Genomic DNA, 14121 nt, shown 5'->3' with positions numbered 1-14121 from the left:
TTGCCACGTGACCTTGCTTTCCATCCCTCGAGTCTCAGCCATGTGACTTGCCATGGCCAAGGGGCCTGAGGAGCCCCTGAGCTTCAGGCTGGCCCTCTTGCTGCTGCCTGGACAGCCTGCTGGACACACGGCCCAGTCGTCCCCGTGGCTCGGCTGGCATGGAGCTGACTGGGCGATGGACAGGCATGCGGGCAAGTCTGTCCTGGGCCCCAGCTGCCAGCTGAGCCCAGATATTGGCCAAGCCAGCGCCAACCGTGAGAACTTCCCAGCCGACAGAGAGAAGAGGTACAAAGAAGAAATTCTGTGGCTTTCAGTCCCTATGATTTTGGTGTTTTGGTAGCGGCAGACGTGAACCGATAGGGTGACGGCGTGCCCCAGGTTAAGCCTTGTGAGGGGAGAGAGGGGCCCATGTGGGTCACAGTGAGACCCCTGACCCTGGCACACAACAGGCTGCGGTCAGTACCGGATGACTTGGTGGGAAGAAGCCCCTAGACAGGTGACAGAGGCAGCAGGCAGGGCTTCCCGCTTCCCAGTGTAGTGTTCATTCTAATATCCATGATTTAAGAAGCAAAAACAACAAACTGAAAAAGAAGAACCAGAGAATGGAACCTATGCAAGTGGAGAAGGCAGGTTATTTATTTTTGAAATAAGAAGGGTAAAGAATATCTTTCAATGACCTTCATCTAGAAAGGGGCCGAGTAAAGCGTATGGAGACCTGACCCACGCAGGAGAAACTGCAGGGAGGCAGCAGACACCGTCCTCTCGGGCCCACAGCCCAGCCTCAGCCTGACCGTCCAGCCTCATCCCCTAACCCAAGGAGGCACTGGCTGCTTGGGCATCTGGGCCATAGCCAAGCAGAGATATAAAAAACCAACAAGATGCAACAGATATTTTCTCAGCAGGTTGGGCTAGAATGGTTGTGAACCTCAAACTGTCATTTCTACAGTAAGGATAATAAGACTAATAGCAATACTAATATTTCACATATTACTTTAGAGATAAAGAGAGACGGCTTATATAAAAGCACACATCTGGCATATAACAAGTGCTTCAGCAATATTAGCTCAATCTGATGACAACCGTGCCACCCCACATGGTATCTGATACAATCAAGAATATGAATCGGTCATCAGCACCGTGAATGCAACTCCCCATCAAGCATATCCAGGTTGCATGGAGGAAGAAGGCTCTCTAGGGTGCTTATTACAACATATGCTACAGATGAGGATGGGAACCAGGTGATGTTTGCTTCAAGCCCACCACCCCATGGCTGCTGGCACGGCTGAGGTGGTGAGCAGGGTGGAGCTGGGTAAATGGTTTCCACGTTAGCCCAATAGACAAACGGCTGCACGGAGCCTGCCTGCCTGTCTTCTGGAAGTTGAGCAGGTGACAGAGCTGTCCTCCCACCCCCACCCCTCGTGCACACCTCTTCGCCCCTGGCCCCAGGAGGCTGAGTCTTGGTGGCCACCCAGGAGGGGAGAGCAGGCAAAGAGGAGGTGCTCTGGACAGAGGGAGCAGGCCCGGGTCCCGGAGCTGCCACACCAGCCTCCGACATGTCACGTTGGTTTTCTCACAGCCCCGCCACACTAGAACTTCCAGCAGTGGGAGGAGGGGACGCAAGGAAAAACCCAGACCTTGGAAGGGAGCATCAAAGCGCTGTGGGCAGTGGGACGCTGGGACCCCATCCTGGGGCCTTGGCCCCCTCTCCAGGCTGTGCAAGCGCTGTGGGCAGTGGGACGCTGGGACCCCATGCTGGGGCCTTGGCCCCCTCTCCAGGACATGCTGTGGGGCCCCGCAGCACAAGCCCTGCCCTACAGCTCTATCAGGCGGAGGCTGCAGCCATGCTGTGCTTCGAGGGCAGGGCGCTGTTGGATGAGGTTGCGGGGCTGTGGTAGCGTGGCACCACATACTGGGGGCTTTAAAATGGAACGGATTCTCTCGTTGCTCTAGAGGCCAGAGGTCTGAAATGAAGGTGCTGTGAGAGCCACACTCCCTCTGAAACCTCCAGGAGGATCCTTCCTCGCCTCTTCCACCCTTCAGCGGCCCGTATTCCACGGCTCGTGGCAGCAGCTCTGCAATCTTCTGCCTCCGCCCTCACAAGCCTTCTTGCCTGTGCCTCTGGATGCAATTTCCCTCTTCTTAGAAGGACTCCAGGCATAGTGAACGTGAACGAGGGCCCGTTCTAATGGCCTCATCCTAATTTATATGTTAATCACCTGCAAAACCCCCTTTCAAATAAGGTCTCATTCACAGGTAAGAAGTGTAGGGAGTGTGGAACTTCGACCATTTTTTTGGAGAATCCAATTCCATCGCACTGTTCATCTTTGTGTCCTCGACACCCAGCCCAGTCCCTGGAAAGTACACAGAAACGAGTTGACTGCTTTCTGGTCCCAGCACTAACCCTGTGGAAACATGGTTCTTAGCCATGGCTCTCTATTTCTTTATTCACAAGTTGAGAATTTGCGTCCTATTTTCTCAAATTCTCCCCTCACGCTGTTGCATCCTTCCTCTTCCCCTCCCCAGCACAGTGGAGGTCACTGCAGAGTTACCCCCTACAAAGAGCTCCCCAGAAGAAGGCCAGCAGAGCTGCAGGGCACCCCCCTCCGGGACCAGGCCTCTGGCTCATGGAAAAGACGCTGGGAGCCTGGGGTTACAGAGCAAACTGGTCTTTGTCGTACATTCATCAGCAACTTCACTGCCAGGTCAGAGTATATCAAAACACAGAGGCCCTGGCAGACGCCCCAAAGCCTGGTGATATCCGATTGGTCCGTGACCAGCCATGGGTTGGCAGAGAGGGCTTCCTGTCAACAGGAAGTAAAGGACAGGGATTAAATTATTTTCAAAGTAGGTAGTGGAAGAAAGAGATGAGTGAGATTCCAATTAACCATTCCAAGGCCAGGCTAAAATACAGTTCCACCAAAGCACCTTCTTCTACCGGGGAAGCTCAACCAGTTAATAGCTAACCCCTTCCTCCGGTCTGGGCGCACGAGCCGTGCAATGAGAAACAGTGCGGGCTTCTAAGAACTCCCTGTGGTTAAGCCCGAAGGACACAGCTTAACTCTCAGGTGGCCCCTCTGCTCATCTCACAGCGAGTCACAGTTAATGAACCAAGCAAAGTCACGACTCTGTTTCAACATCACAGCTCAGCTGTCCATCGGCCTTTGTTCGTTCCACATTTTAAATGACGTTGACGGAACTGTGGGGTTATCAGGATGGGCTGGTTCACCGTCTTGAAAGGAACGAGAGACAGCTGGTGCTTCATCAGTAATCGCGCTCACTGGCCCCATTTTGGCTGAAGGGAGAGCGGAGGGAGGAGAACGGGTGAACCAGATTCTCACTCCGCTCCTCTGTCAGTGTCTGTAGCTCTACTCGGTAACCTTAGTGGCCCCCATAAATGTAAAAAGGTGCCTAGAAACAGAAAGACACTGGCCATGAGCTGAATACACCAAAATCAGCTCTTATAGGAAAACAGGGAAAGCAAAAGAAAATAAACAGCCAAGAAACAGGAATATTTAAGAGCACATGTATTTGCCTGAAGGTTTTAGAAGAGACAAACGGATTTACAAATTATGTAAGTGAAGTCTGAGTAGATGAAGAGGCGTTGGCCAATAAAAAGTGGTTCCAAATGATTTCTTCAGCCAGTCTAGTGTTTAGCACAGTAAAAATTGCAAACCCTGAGTGCAAACTAGCAATATTGTTCTGCTAGGGTTTATTGGCGGGCGGGGCGGGGGCGGGTAGTTCAAAGAGGCAGGAAAAGACACTAGTAATGCACTGAGAACCCTAACAAGTTGGTGATGTGTGAAAAGATGCAATATTGATTGAACTCACGAACTCGGTTGGGCTGCTGCTTCTGTTTATGTTAATTCAGTACTCGAGGCAGGAAATCACGATCCGGGATTTAACTCTTAGCATTCATCAGCAGGCTGCTCCTCTGCGGTATGCAGAACCTTGTTTATACAAGAATCTTGGAACCCTCCACAAAGAGGTTCTAGCGTGAATAGGGCAGCAGGGGCTAGATGAGGGCAGAGATGCACATTTCACCTCCATGTAATTAACCCTGTCATCTACCATGTCATGATGAACAGGCTTTTTCTGAGCTGGGCATTTGTGAAGTAGGGATAAGAGGATGAGGCAGCTCCAGGATGACTCCCGCAAGTCACTGAGCATGCGACTCTGCAGGCCCATGGGTTTGTGCAGGTTCCGCACTACTCCCCCATGTAAGCTGCTCCATGGGCGTCCCTGTGCCCTCTGTGTGCCAGAGTCTTCGAGGAAGTGATCACGCGTCACTGTTTAGCTGCCCGTTCCCTCTAGGACCAGCACTGGGCTGTGCTCAAGCGGCATTGAGCCAATGTGCTGTGCCCCACTGAGGACGTCCTCTCGCTGATCAGCCCTCTCACACCCCGCGTGCTGCAGAGCGGCAACCAAGCTTCGTCAAAAACCCTGGAGCCACAGGCCAGTCTGAGGTCCCCATCACTGAGAAGTTTGACTACTGAAGGTCCCCATAGCATACTCTGGGCCCTACTGGAGCTTATGGCAGAGCATCTAAGATGCATCAAGCCACTGAAGGGCTGAGTCAAGAAAGCTTGCAGTGTGGCCTAACGGGCTGGCCCACATGGGCAGCTCTGGCTACAGGCTAGTTTGGGCATTCATCTTTATTTGGAAACCAAATGTTGAATTGCTTTGTTGAATAGTCAGAAGTCAAGGATATCTCTTCTCAATGATGGCTGAAAAGGTACAGATGATAGATAGATAGATAGACAGACAGGCAGACAGACAGAGGAATAACTCATGGGGGCAGAAGAAATGGAACAGTATTACACCAGGGAAGCTATTAATAGTACCCAATTGTTTTTAAGCCCCAGTAGGTATAAGAATCACTGGAGAACTTAAGAAAAATGCAAACTCATGGATCCCACCCTCAGACATTCTGATTCAGCGAGTCTGGGCTGAGAAGCAGGATTTTATATTCTAAACAAACACTGGGTGCTTCTACTTAAGCTAGTCCAGGAACCACACTTTGCAAAACATTGCCCTAAACCCTAATCCAGCAAATCTTGCTCAGGATGGTGCAAACTGGCCAAGGTCAAAGCTGACGCCTCCGCTGTGCCCCACAGCATCCCCCTTCCCTTTGCCGAGGCTTCCATCCGGAGCATTTCAGTGGTGTGAGGGGCACAAAGCAGTCATGGTTGCATCCTCCAGCTCCGGGGCAGGACACAGCTCCTCTTCCCACCCTCATCCTGGAGTTCCCAGCGGCTCATCCAGCCAGATAGAGGCTACAGGGCAGGAGCTGGGTGCAAAGGTCCTAGGCCATCACCAGCACGGAGGGTGCGTGGCCTCCTCACTGCACGTGGCTTTCCTCGAGGCCATGCAGCAGGGGGAGGCATGACTGGCAACAGGCCCGCCCAAGCCCAGTCCCATCTCTGCAAACGTTGTGACTGCCCAGCTGCCCTGGCTCTATTTTTAGTTTGTCTCCAGTGACTATGCAGGCTTTCTGGAGCACCTCTCCCCAGAGGGCCAGCGACATGTGCATTCTGACAGAAATGCCCCACTCAGTAGCAACCATCTGAACTCCTCCAGCCTGCCTCAGTGTCCCCAAAGGCTTCTGCCTTGGGTCCATCTGTCTGACGTCTTCCCTCCCCACCGGCCTCCTGCTCTGTCATTGGCTTGAAACAGTTCGAGAGATGCACAACATGCCAGCCAGCCTTGATTAAAGCATGTCTATGGGATCTATGAACTTTAGCATTAATAGGGAAGCTGCTTTTTCTTAGAGTGACATAAAGAAGAAAGAACATGCTTGCTACTAAAGTCTCGGCAGAATACCACGCACAGCTATGCTCCCAGCGAGTGATTTCCGAAAACCATTCCATCGCCTTCATGATCAGCCATGCCTTACAAGAGGCATGGAGGCTCAGAGCAGGGAGCCGAGTCAGGGTGCCAACAGGCCAGGACTCTGACCTTTACGGCCCTTTGTTACTTTTAAAGGTCAGCATGGCCTCAGGATAGAATATGCCTTCAGTCCTTCCCTTTCCTCTCCTTTGCATCCTCCTCCCTCCTCCTCCAAGACCCTGTAGCTGCGCCCATAAAGGTGACACAAAATGCCTAAGACTGAAACCAAGCAAGGCAACATCTTCATGGTCCAAGGGCCGTGTTCCCTTCCCCAGTACGCAGCCATCAACTGAATTCAATTGATAAATTACTTAGTAGTTCTAGGTCTCCACTACCAGCCACTACCCACTGGCCCTAGGCTGTCCCCTAAAATGGATTCTTCCTTCCTGGTGTCCCAAAGCCTAGACGGGCTGTTGACAGGAAGAGGGTAGTGGGGACATTCAAGATCATCAGAGCCTGAGAGAGGAGGTTTGCAGTAATTGCCTCCAACACCCTAGGCCACGGTTCTGTTTATGATATGGGCTGGAGGCTGTGGTCCCCAAAACGACTCACTCGAATTCAATGAAGAGACAAGCTGCTTGGGCACCAGGGGTCCCTGGAGGCCACCAAATGACCCCAGTCACAGGACAGCCAGCGCCGCAATGTCTTTCAATGAGAGTTACTCCTCAGAATCCAAGATGTCCTTGGCAATGGCAGTCCCTGGACACCACAATCCTCTGAGGCTGGGGTGAGGAAGTAGACATGATTCCCCATGGACGTGCTGCCCTCTGCTGAGATACACCCGGGCTATGACCAGACTCACCATTTCCCCAAGAACCGGCCCGTTATCCCAAATACCTCCACATCAGTGCCTGCTAACTCAACCCCCTGCCATCCACTAGGTTGGCCTTCTCACGTCCCACGTCTGCCCTTCTGCATTCTCTCATTGCAACTGCAGTTCAGGCTCTCGGACCCTTACCCTGGGCTTTTGCCAAAGTACTTGGGTTGGTTCCCTTGACACCAGCCCCTTTCCCATCACTCCACTCTGCACTGGAGAGTTTTCTTTACCTTTAATGGCTTCTTAGTTTAGTCCCCCAACAAAGACACTCAGACAGGAACTTAGGTTCAGGAGTTTATCCCAGGAAGTGCGGGCAAGGGAATGGGGAAGCTGAGGCAGGAACTGGCCAGAAGGACCAGTAAGGTACATTATTGAGTGAGTTACACTGTGGATCCCCACCCTGCTAGGGATCCCCCTGAGGCACCCTGCAGAACCCAGGTCAGAACTTCCCACTGAGAAGCAGGGTGGCTGGGCCATTGGCCACCAACTAGACCTCTCCTGGGTTGGGGGTTGCCCCTCAGGGCATAATCCCAGCACTTCCAGGGGTTCCCGCACTAGGCTGAGCAAGCTGCCAGGGTCTGAGAGGATTCCTTCAGGTGAGGAGGGAGACATGAGTAAGACGCTGTCCACCGAGGCTGCAGGTGGGCTGGGCCCCGGGCACCAGAAGGAGGCTATCCACAGCGTCCACCGAAGCTTCTTCATGCCTTAAGGAGGGGGTCCTCACTCCTTGGGCCTGGCCTTCAAGGCAGCATTGCCAGATCAAATACAGGACACCCCCATGAATCTGGGATTTCACATCAACAATGGATAGTTTTTAGTATATCCCAAATATTGCATGGCACATACCTATGCTAAAAAATGATTCATCCTGTATCTGAAATCTAGATTTAACTAGGCATTTTGTACTTTTAGTTACTACAGCTGGCAACCCTATGTCCAGGTGTTGCCTGATCCGGTCTCAAACCATTTTCTATGACCCTGGCTCTCAAATCCTTTCTCCAGGAGGTGTGGCTCTTCAGCCGGAAGCAGCCAGCCCTCCTGCCTGATTCTGTGGGGTGCTCCCACTGGTTCCTTAGTGAGAGTATCACCCCCACTTCTCCTACATGACTCCTGCCTGCCATCTCTGGGTGTACAGTCTCTCTGAACACATCAGGCACTGTCATCACTCCTGCCTCTAGAAGCAGGTGTGGTCTGCACTGGTCATCGTATGCCCCTGGATCATTTGCTAGCCTTTGTCTGAAAACCTCATTTTCCCAGCAAGGTTATAACTGCCACCTAGCCTGGCACAACGATCAATAGGTAATGACCATTTGGCAGATGAGGGGACCTCCCTGGTGCCCCCAGCAACTGCAAGCCCTGTGAGGACTTGGGCCGATCATCCCCAGATCTCACCCTAACCAGAGCCTGGGCACGTGGTCACCCTCAGCCACTGTGGAATAACTGAATGAATACTACTTTTGCGGTGGGCTGGCTCATGCCAAGAACGTTATGAAAAACTGCCAAAGTCACCAATAGCAGGAAGAAGGGTGGTCTAAGGACCCTAACTATAACATGGTTTTTCAACATTCACAGCCTGGCCTCACAATCCTTTTTCTGGTCCTGGATTTTGTCTCACATTACCGCTGGCACCACCCCATGGGCACACCCACACATCACTCACATCCTGCATTTGGAACCAGCCTCACCATGTGGCTGCCACACAAAATGGCCCAACCACTGGACAATGGCATGTTCTTGTTACTCTCTATACATTTTTTTAAAAACTAGGTGTCTGATGGATATGTATATGTATATGTATTCCCCATACATTTATAGGACACTTTACATTTGTCAGGAGTTTTTCCGGGATGGGTGTGATGGCTCACGCCTGTAATCCCAACACTTTGGGAGGCCAAGGTGGGCGGATCGCTTCAGCCCAGCCCATGTGTACCAGCTTTGGGCAACATGGTAAAACCTCATCTTTACAAAAAAACTAAATAAATTAGCTGGCTGTGGTGGCACATGCCTGTAGTCCCGGTTACTCAGGAGGCTGAGATGGGAGGACCACTTGAGACTGGGGAGGCTGAGGCTGCAGTGAGCCATGACTGCACTACTGCATTCCCACCTGGGGAACAGAGTGAGACCCTGACTCAAAACAAAACAAAAAAACAAAACAAAAAACAACAAAGAAGAGTTTCCCATGAGTCATTTTATTTCAATATCCCTATAAAGCAGGAAAAACGGGTATTATTTCCTGCATTTCACAAATGGGAGAAACGGTAGTTACACGGTTAGCTCCAGTGATCACTGTTTAAGAGGTCTGTGGCAGCAACATCTAACGTGTAATTCAAACACGGTTTTAAATGTCTTACATGAGAGATGTAAACAAGAATGTTTCATTTTCAAATAGAGCACTTATTCCCGCATAATCGGGTCACCACCGTGGGGGCCACACAGCAGCCGGGGGTCCAGGTTTCCTGCCCCAGAGCTTCCCAGCCGGGGAGGGCTGGCCCAGGGGCCGTGTGGGGTATTTGGCATCAGGTGTCTGGAACCCCGCCCCTGGACTCCACCTTCTTCGTCCAAGCGTTAGACACGTGTGGGCCGAAATTTACACAGGAGGACCTTAGCGGGGCGTCCAAAAGAAGGGTGGCTCAGCAAACACGGGGCAGTGCCCCCCTGGAATTCACAGTGGGAAGTGAGTGGCCTGCCTCGGCCATGCCAGCTGCGCCTGACGCTGTCGGGAAGGCTTAGCTTTAATGAGGGGTCCAGACAGCCCATTCACTGTGCACTCCCACCCTGCCCCGGGATAGCAAAATAACTTTCTCCACAGAGCACTCTGCTGTGTGTGTGTGTGTGTGTGTGTGTGTGTGTGTGTGTGTGTGTGTACACAAACACAAACATTTACTTGGTTGGCTGAGGCGGAGGGTGTGACCCAGTGGGCCGCCACACCTCCCACCACCCGACCCCCCTACGCGGCGGAGAGGAACAGTGGCCGCGGGCTACCTGGGCGCCGTCCCGAAGGGAGGAAGCACCACCCGGCCCGCCGCCCCTCTGGCTGGACAAAGTGAAGCCTCAGATAGATCCGAGTCGCCAATGTCCTCCCGGGCGGCCGTCGCGGCCGGGGCTGAAGTTCAATGCAGCCTGCATGGGTTAGGGAGCTGCGAGTCCCCAAATACCACCGAGACCCAAAGTACACTCCCGGGGCGGGGGAAGGGAACGGCTGCAGAGGACACCCCCGCTCCAGGCCCAGAAATACCCCGAGGGAGACTGGGGTGGAGGGGGTGCATTGGAAGGCGCAGCTACACAGCTCCCCCACCTCCCGCCCCGCTGCTTTCCCCACCCATCGTCCCTCCCCTCCTCTGCCCTCCCCTCCCTCCTTCTCCGGCAGCCGAGCGCGGGCTCCACCTCCCCGGAGCGCAGTCCACACCGTCCCTTTTCAGCAAAACAACACAACGCACCGCCCCCCGCACCAGCACCCGGCTGGATACCGGGCTACGCCCAGCCGCCCACCAGCCGCGCCCGGCGCCCCCTCTAGTCTGCAGCCGCCTAGTCCCCGCCCCAGGCGGAGCCCCAGCCCGGGCTGCACGCGGGCAGAGAGAGAGATCGAGCCCCGGCTCCGCCAGCCCAGCTCGGGCCCTGTCCCTCTACCCTTTCCCCGAGCCGCCCGAAGTGACAGGAGGGGCACGCACGGCGCGCGCGGGGCGTCCAGCGTTAACCGCTTCGGCGCCGGGGACCGGAGCGACAGGAGGGCTGGGGAGCAGGGGACCGAGAGCTGGGACTCACCGGAATGTGCACGCGCAGAGAACGCCTCTTCTGGCTGGCATTTTTCTTGCCGCCGCTCCCGCCGGGGCTGGAAACATCTTTTTTCTTCTTGGTGTCCATAACCGCGCTTCCCATAACTCTAACCAGAAGTTGATTCTGGGTAACTCCTCGGGGGTTCGGTCCCCTCCTTCCCTGCCCCGGCCGCTGCCGTCGGACTGGAGCTGCGCGCTCTGTTACACCCTGAAGCCACCTCGTGGGGACTTCCGCGGGGAGGGAGAGTGAGCAGGGAACTCGTGCCGCCGCCGCCGGAGCGCCGAGTTCAAGCGTCCTTTCCTACGGAACTCTCGCAGGCAGAATCAGTCAAAGCCCGTCCCGGTTCTGGTGTCTCGCGGGTTACGCGTGGCTGAGGTCTCCCGCTGGGTGACAAAGTTTTCTTCCTTTTGCAAAGAGAAGAAGCATTTTCCACCCTCTCGGCTCCTCCCACAGATTCCCAGAGGTAATCTGAAAGGCAGGTGCAATTAAAACCAGCAATTTGGAAAACAACCCTCCTAGCCTGTGCCCAAGTGGGGAATCTGGAGCCAGCGAGACCGTTCGTGCATAAATGTAATCCTCGGCCGCAGAATAAACCAGCTCGGAGCCTGCAGCTGGGTCCGTCCTCCTTTCTGGGCGAAAGGGAGGGCGACGGGGGAAGAGGAGGTGCAAGGCGAGCCCTCTGCGCAATTGGGCTACGGGCGGCCGCTGGCAGAAGTTCTGGCGGCGGCGCTCGCGGCCCTGCGCGCCGGAGGGGGCGCCCGGAGCCCTGCGGGCCGAGAAGGGCAGGGCGCCCGCTTCTCGCCCCCCGCCGCGCGGCGGCCCCAGGGGACCGCGAGGGGACAGTGAGGGGCCGGGCCTGGCACCGACGCAAGCTCGGGGAGCGCGGGCGGTGGGAGGCGGCGCGTGTTGAACAGGAAGTGCGCGGCGTGCAGCGCCACCGTCCCTCTCCCCGCCGCCCCACGCCGCCCTAGTCGCCGCGCCCCGTCCCCTGCGGCCGCTGCCGCTCGAGACTCGCTCCGAGCTGGTTTCGGACCCATCCCGCCTCCCGGCGTCTCAGTGTGTGCTCGACCCCTTGAAACACGCCGCCGCCGCCGCCCCGCCGCAGACCGGGCAGCCAGGAAGCCCACGGCCTCGGGGGGCTGCGCGCGGAGCAGCACGTGCTTAGCTAAACACCGCAGCCGCAGGTCCTGCCCAGCCCCGCGCGCGCACTCGAACCCGCCCAGAGAGCTGTGCGCGGCGCTGGGTGCGAGCAGGGTCTCCCCATCCCCACCCCCACCCCCACCCCACTCCACTCCACCCCACCCCACCCCACCCCACCCCGCCCGGCTTTTTTCAGGTTCATTAAGGTTTGCATAGTGGATCCGCGGTAAGTGCGTGTCCCCCCGCCGCGGGAAACGTGGGGCTTCTGAGACTGCGGAAAGAATTGGGAGAAGGAGAAGGAGAGGGCTGGAAGATCCGGGCGAGGGTTCCCCGTGCTGCCCAGGTCCTTTAGAGCCCCTGGTGGGCATCCGGTACCGCCTGCTGCCGAGGGCCCTAGAGGGGTTAGGGGAGGGGGCTGGTGGGTCCCTGTCCCCAGATGCGCCCCAGGATGGCGCAACCTCGGCTCCTGGGTGGAAAGTAGGGGGAGCGCTGGCTTGGGGTCGCTTCCCCTCCTGCTCTAGTTTCTGAGGATGTGATGACCCCAAAGGTCATTGGCGCTCCCAGAATGCTGACGTCAGCTCAGCCGCTCGGAGTAATCAGTAATGCAGGGAGGCTACCCGCAGAGTGAACGCGACAGGGGTCGCTTTGGGGACACCATAGGGCCTTTACTCGTGTTGAGGTGCGTGCTTTCGTAGGACTCCCTCCTCAGGGGAGGAGGCATTATCAGCCCACCCGAAGGATCACCCCTTAGGAAGCAGGCGTGCACACCCTTCCTTTCAGCTGCTTGCCGGGTCGCTTTTCCAACCCAATTCCAGCAGCTTGCACAAAATCCTTACAGCTTGGGTGGTTCCCTGGCTCACAGGGGTGGGTTTATATTCTTTCTCCTTCTCCTCTGCTCTCTGGTCCAGAATGAAGCCAGCCTGGAAGATCCCCAGTCTCCAGACAGAGCCTGACAGGGGCAGATGCTCTGGGAGGACCGTGTCTGGGTTCAGCACCAGGCAGCCATCCTGGCCCCACAGGTGTGGGACGCCTGGGTCTTCTCCTGGCTGGCTTCTTGCTGGAGGATTTCAAGAGACCCAGCAAGACTGTATTGTCCCACTGAATGCTCAAGATATTGGTTAGAAGTAGAAAAGGGGAGGGGCTAGTATTTAGCCTCTGTCCCCGCTCAAAAGTATTCCCAATTGTCATTTGTGTCATCTCTTTAGCTTACAGTTTTAATCCTTGTCAAAATGATCATTTGCCAGGGTGCGTAAACCTGATGCAGGTTTGATGAGAACTGGTTTTAAAGGAAAATGGGGCCATCAGAAGGAAGCTGGTTGGAGTGAAGAGACATCTGGGAAGAGCCCCTGGCGGGGGCCCTCATTCCACTGGGTGACCCAGAAGGAGAAAACCGCCATGGCGCTTCTCATTCGAAATGTTTTCTTTACGGACAGTGTTGAGCAATTGTTATAATGTGTACTTCTGTTGATTGATCTGTGTAAATATGTAAAATAATTTGTTCTCTGAGTTAATTTTGTTGGAACAAAGACTTTAGTGCTTCCTAAATTAAAACATTTTACTGTATTTTAAGAGCCTTTCTTTTTTTTTTTTTTTTTTTTCTTTTTTGGTGCTTCTGATATTACAAGGTATAAATACTGGGTTTTGTCCAGGGTTCCTGGCTCAGCACTCCTGTCGTCCTCATCACAGTCATTGTGATAATGTTGGGGTGCTTTAGGCCTCAGAAGCAGGCCCCAGGAAACAATCTCTCCTCTGAACTTCCCATGCCCCCTCTTCACCACCTCACCAGCCCAAGGCCGGACTCTAATCCTCCCTCATCTGTCTGACCGTGGGACTTAAGACCCTCTGTTCCGAAGGAGCCCTGCCCCATTCCCGAGAGGAAGAAATCCTGCACGGAAAGGCCAGTAACGATCGGAATAGGCAGGCCTTGTTGGGTGTCCACACTTACTGTGTCAGTATTAGATCATACCTTTTTGTTTGATCACATTTCTGCATGGTTGTCAATTGTGCCTGTCCAATGAAGTCTCCATAAGAAGCCCAAGAGGTCTGGGTTTGGGAGCTTCTGGATCCCTGGACACGTGGAGGCTGCTGGAAAACAGCGTGCCTGGGGAGGGGTTGGAAGCTCCCTGCCTGTTCTCCCTGTACATCCCGTCATCTGGGTTCTTGGTAATATGCATTATAATAAACCTTTAAATGTACATTTCCCTGAGTTCTGTGTACCACTCTAGCAAATTAATGAACCTGAGAGGGGGTTGTGGGAACCCCAGTTGAGAGCCCAGCCTGTCGGTCAGAAGCTCCGGATGCCTGGACTTGCAACTGGTATGTGAAGTGGGATGGGGGGCGTGCCTTGGGGACTGAGCCCTCAACCTGTGGGATCTGCCGCTATCTCCAGGTAGACTGTCAGAAATGAGTTGGAGGACACCCTGGTGTTTCCTGCAGAACTGGTTGCTTGCTTGGTAGTGGGGAGAACCCCCCAGCACACACATTTGGTGACATGAACCTTCTGC

At 54.7% G+C, this 14121-nt stretch overlaps 1 protein-coding gene and 1 long non-coding RNA gene across 4 annotated transcripts in view; one reads left to right on the top strand and one right to left on the bottom strand.

Moving 5' to 3' along the window:
- The window catches only part of LOC105474924 (protein kinase AMP-activated non-catalytic subunit gamma 2), a 321097-nt gene extending 309899 nt beyond the window's left edge, over window positions 1–11198 (bottom strand). For 2 of the 3 annotated variants that reach the window (XM_011729846.2, XM_011729847.2), the window contains exon 1: window positions 10466–11198. In XM_011729846.2, the coding sequence (XP_011728148.1) occupies window positions 10466–10579 (114 nt within the window). In that variant the 5' untranslated portion in view covers window positions 10580–11198. The remainder of the gene's footprint in view (window positions 1–10465) is intronic. The other variant, XM_071094222.1, reaches the window with a different exon arrangement.
- A 580-nt stretch (window positions 11199–11778) lies between these two features.
- Window positions 11779–13180, top strand: LOC139362683 (uncharacterized). The gene is made up of 2 exons (XR_011621848.1): window positions 11779–11843; window positions 12526–13180. It is a non-coding gene; the product is annotated as an uncharacterized lncRNA (long non-coding RNA).
- The last annotated feature ends 941 nt before the right edge of the window (window positions 13181–14121 follow it).

Source organism: Macaca nemestrina, chromosome 4 (assembly GCF_043159975.1).
Source record: "Macaca nemestrina isolate mMacNem1 chromosome 4, mMacNem.hap1, whole genome shotgun sequence".
Lineage (NCBI taxonomy): Eukaryota > Metazoa > Chordata > Mammalia > Primates > Cercopithecidae > Macaca > Macaca nemestrina.
This window is presented reverse-complemented; position numbering and strand designations above follow the sequence as displayed.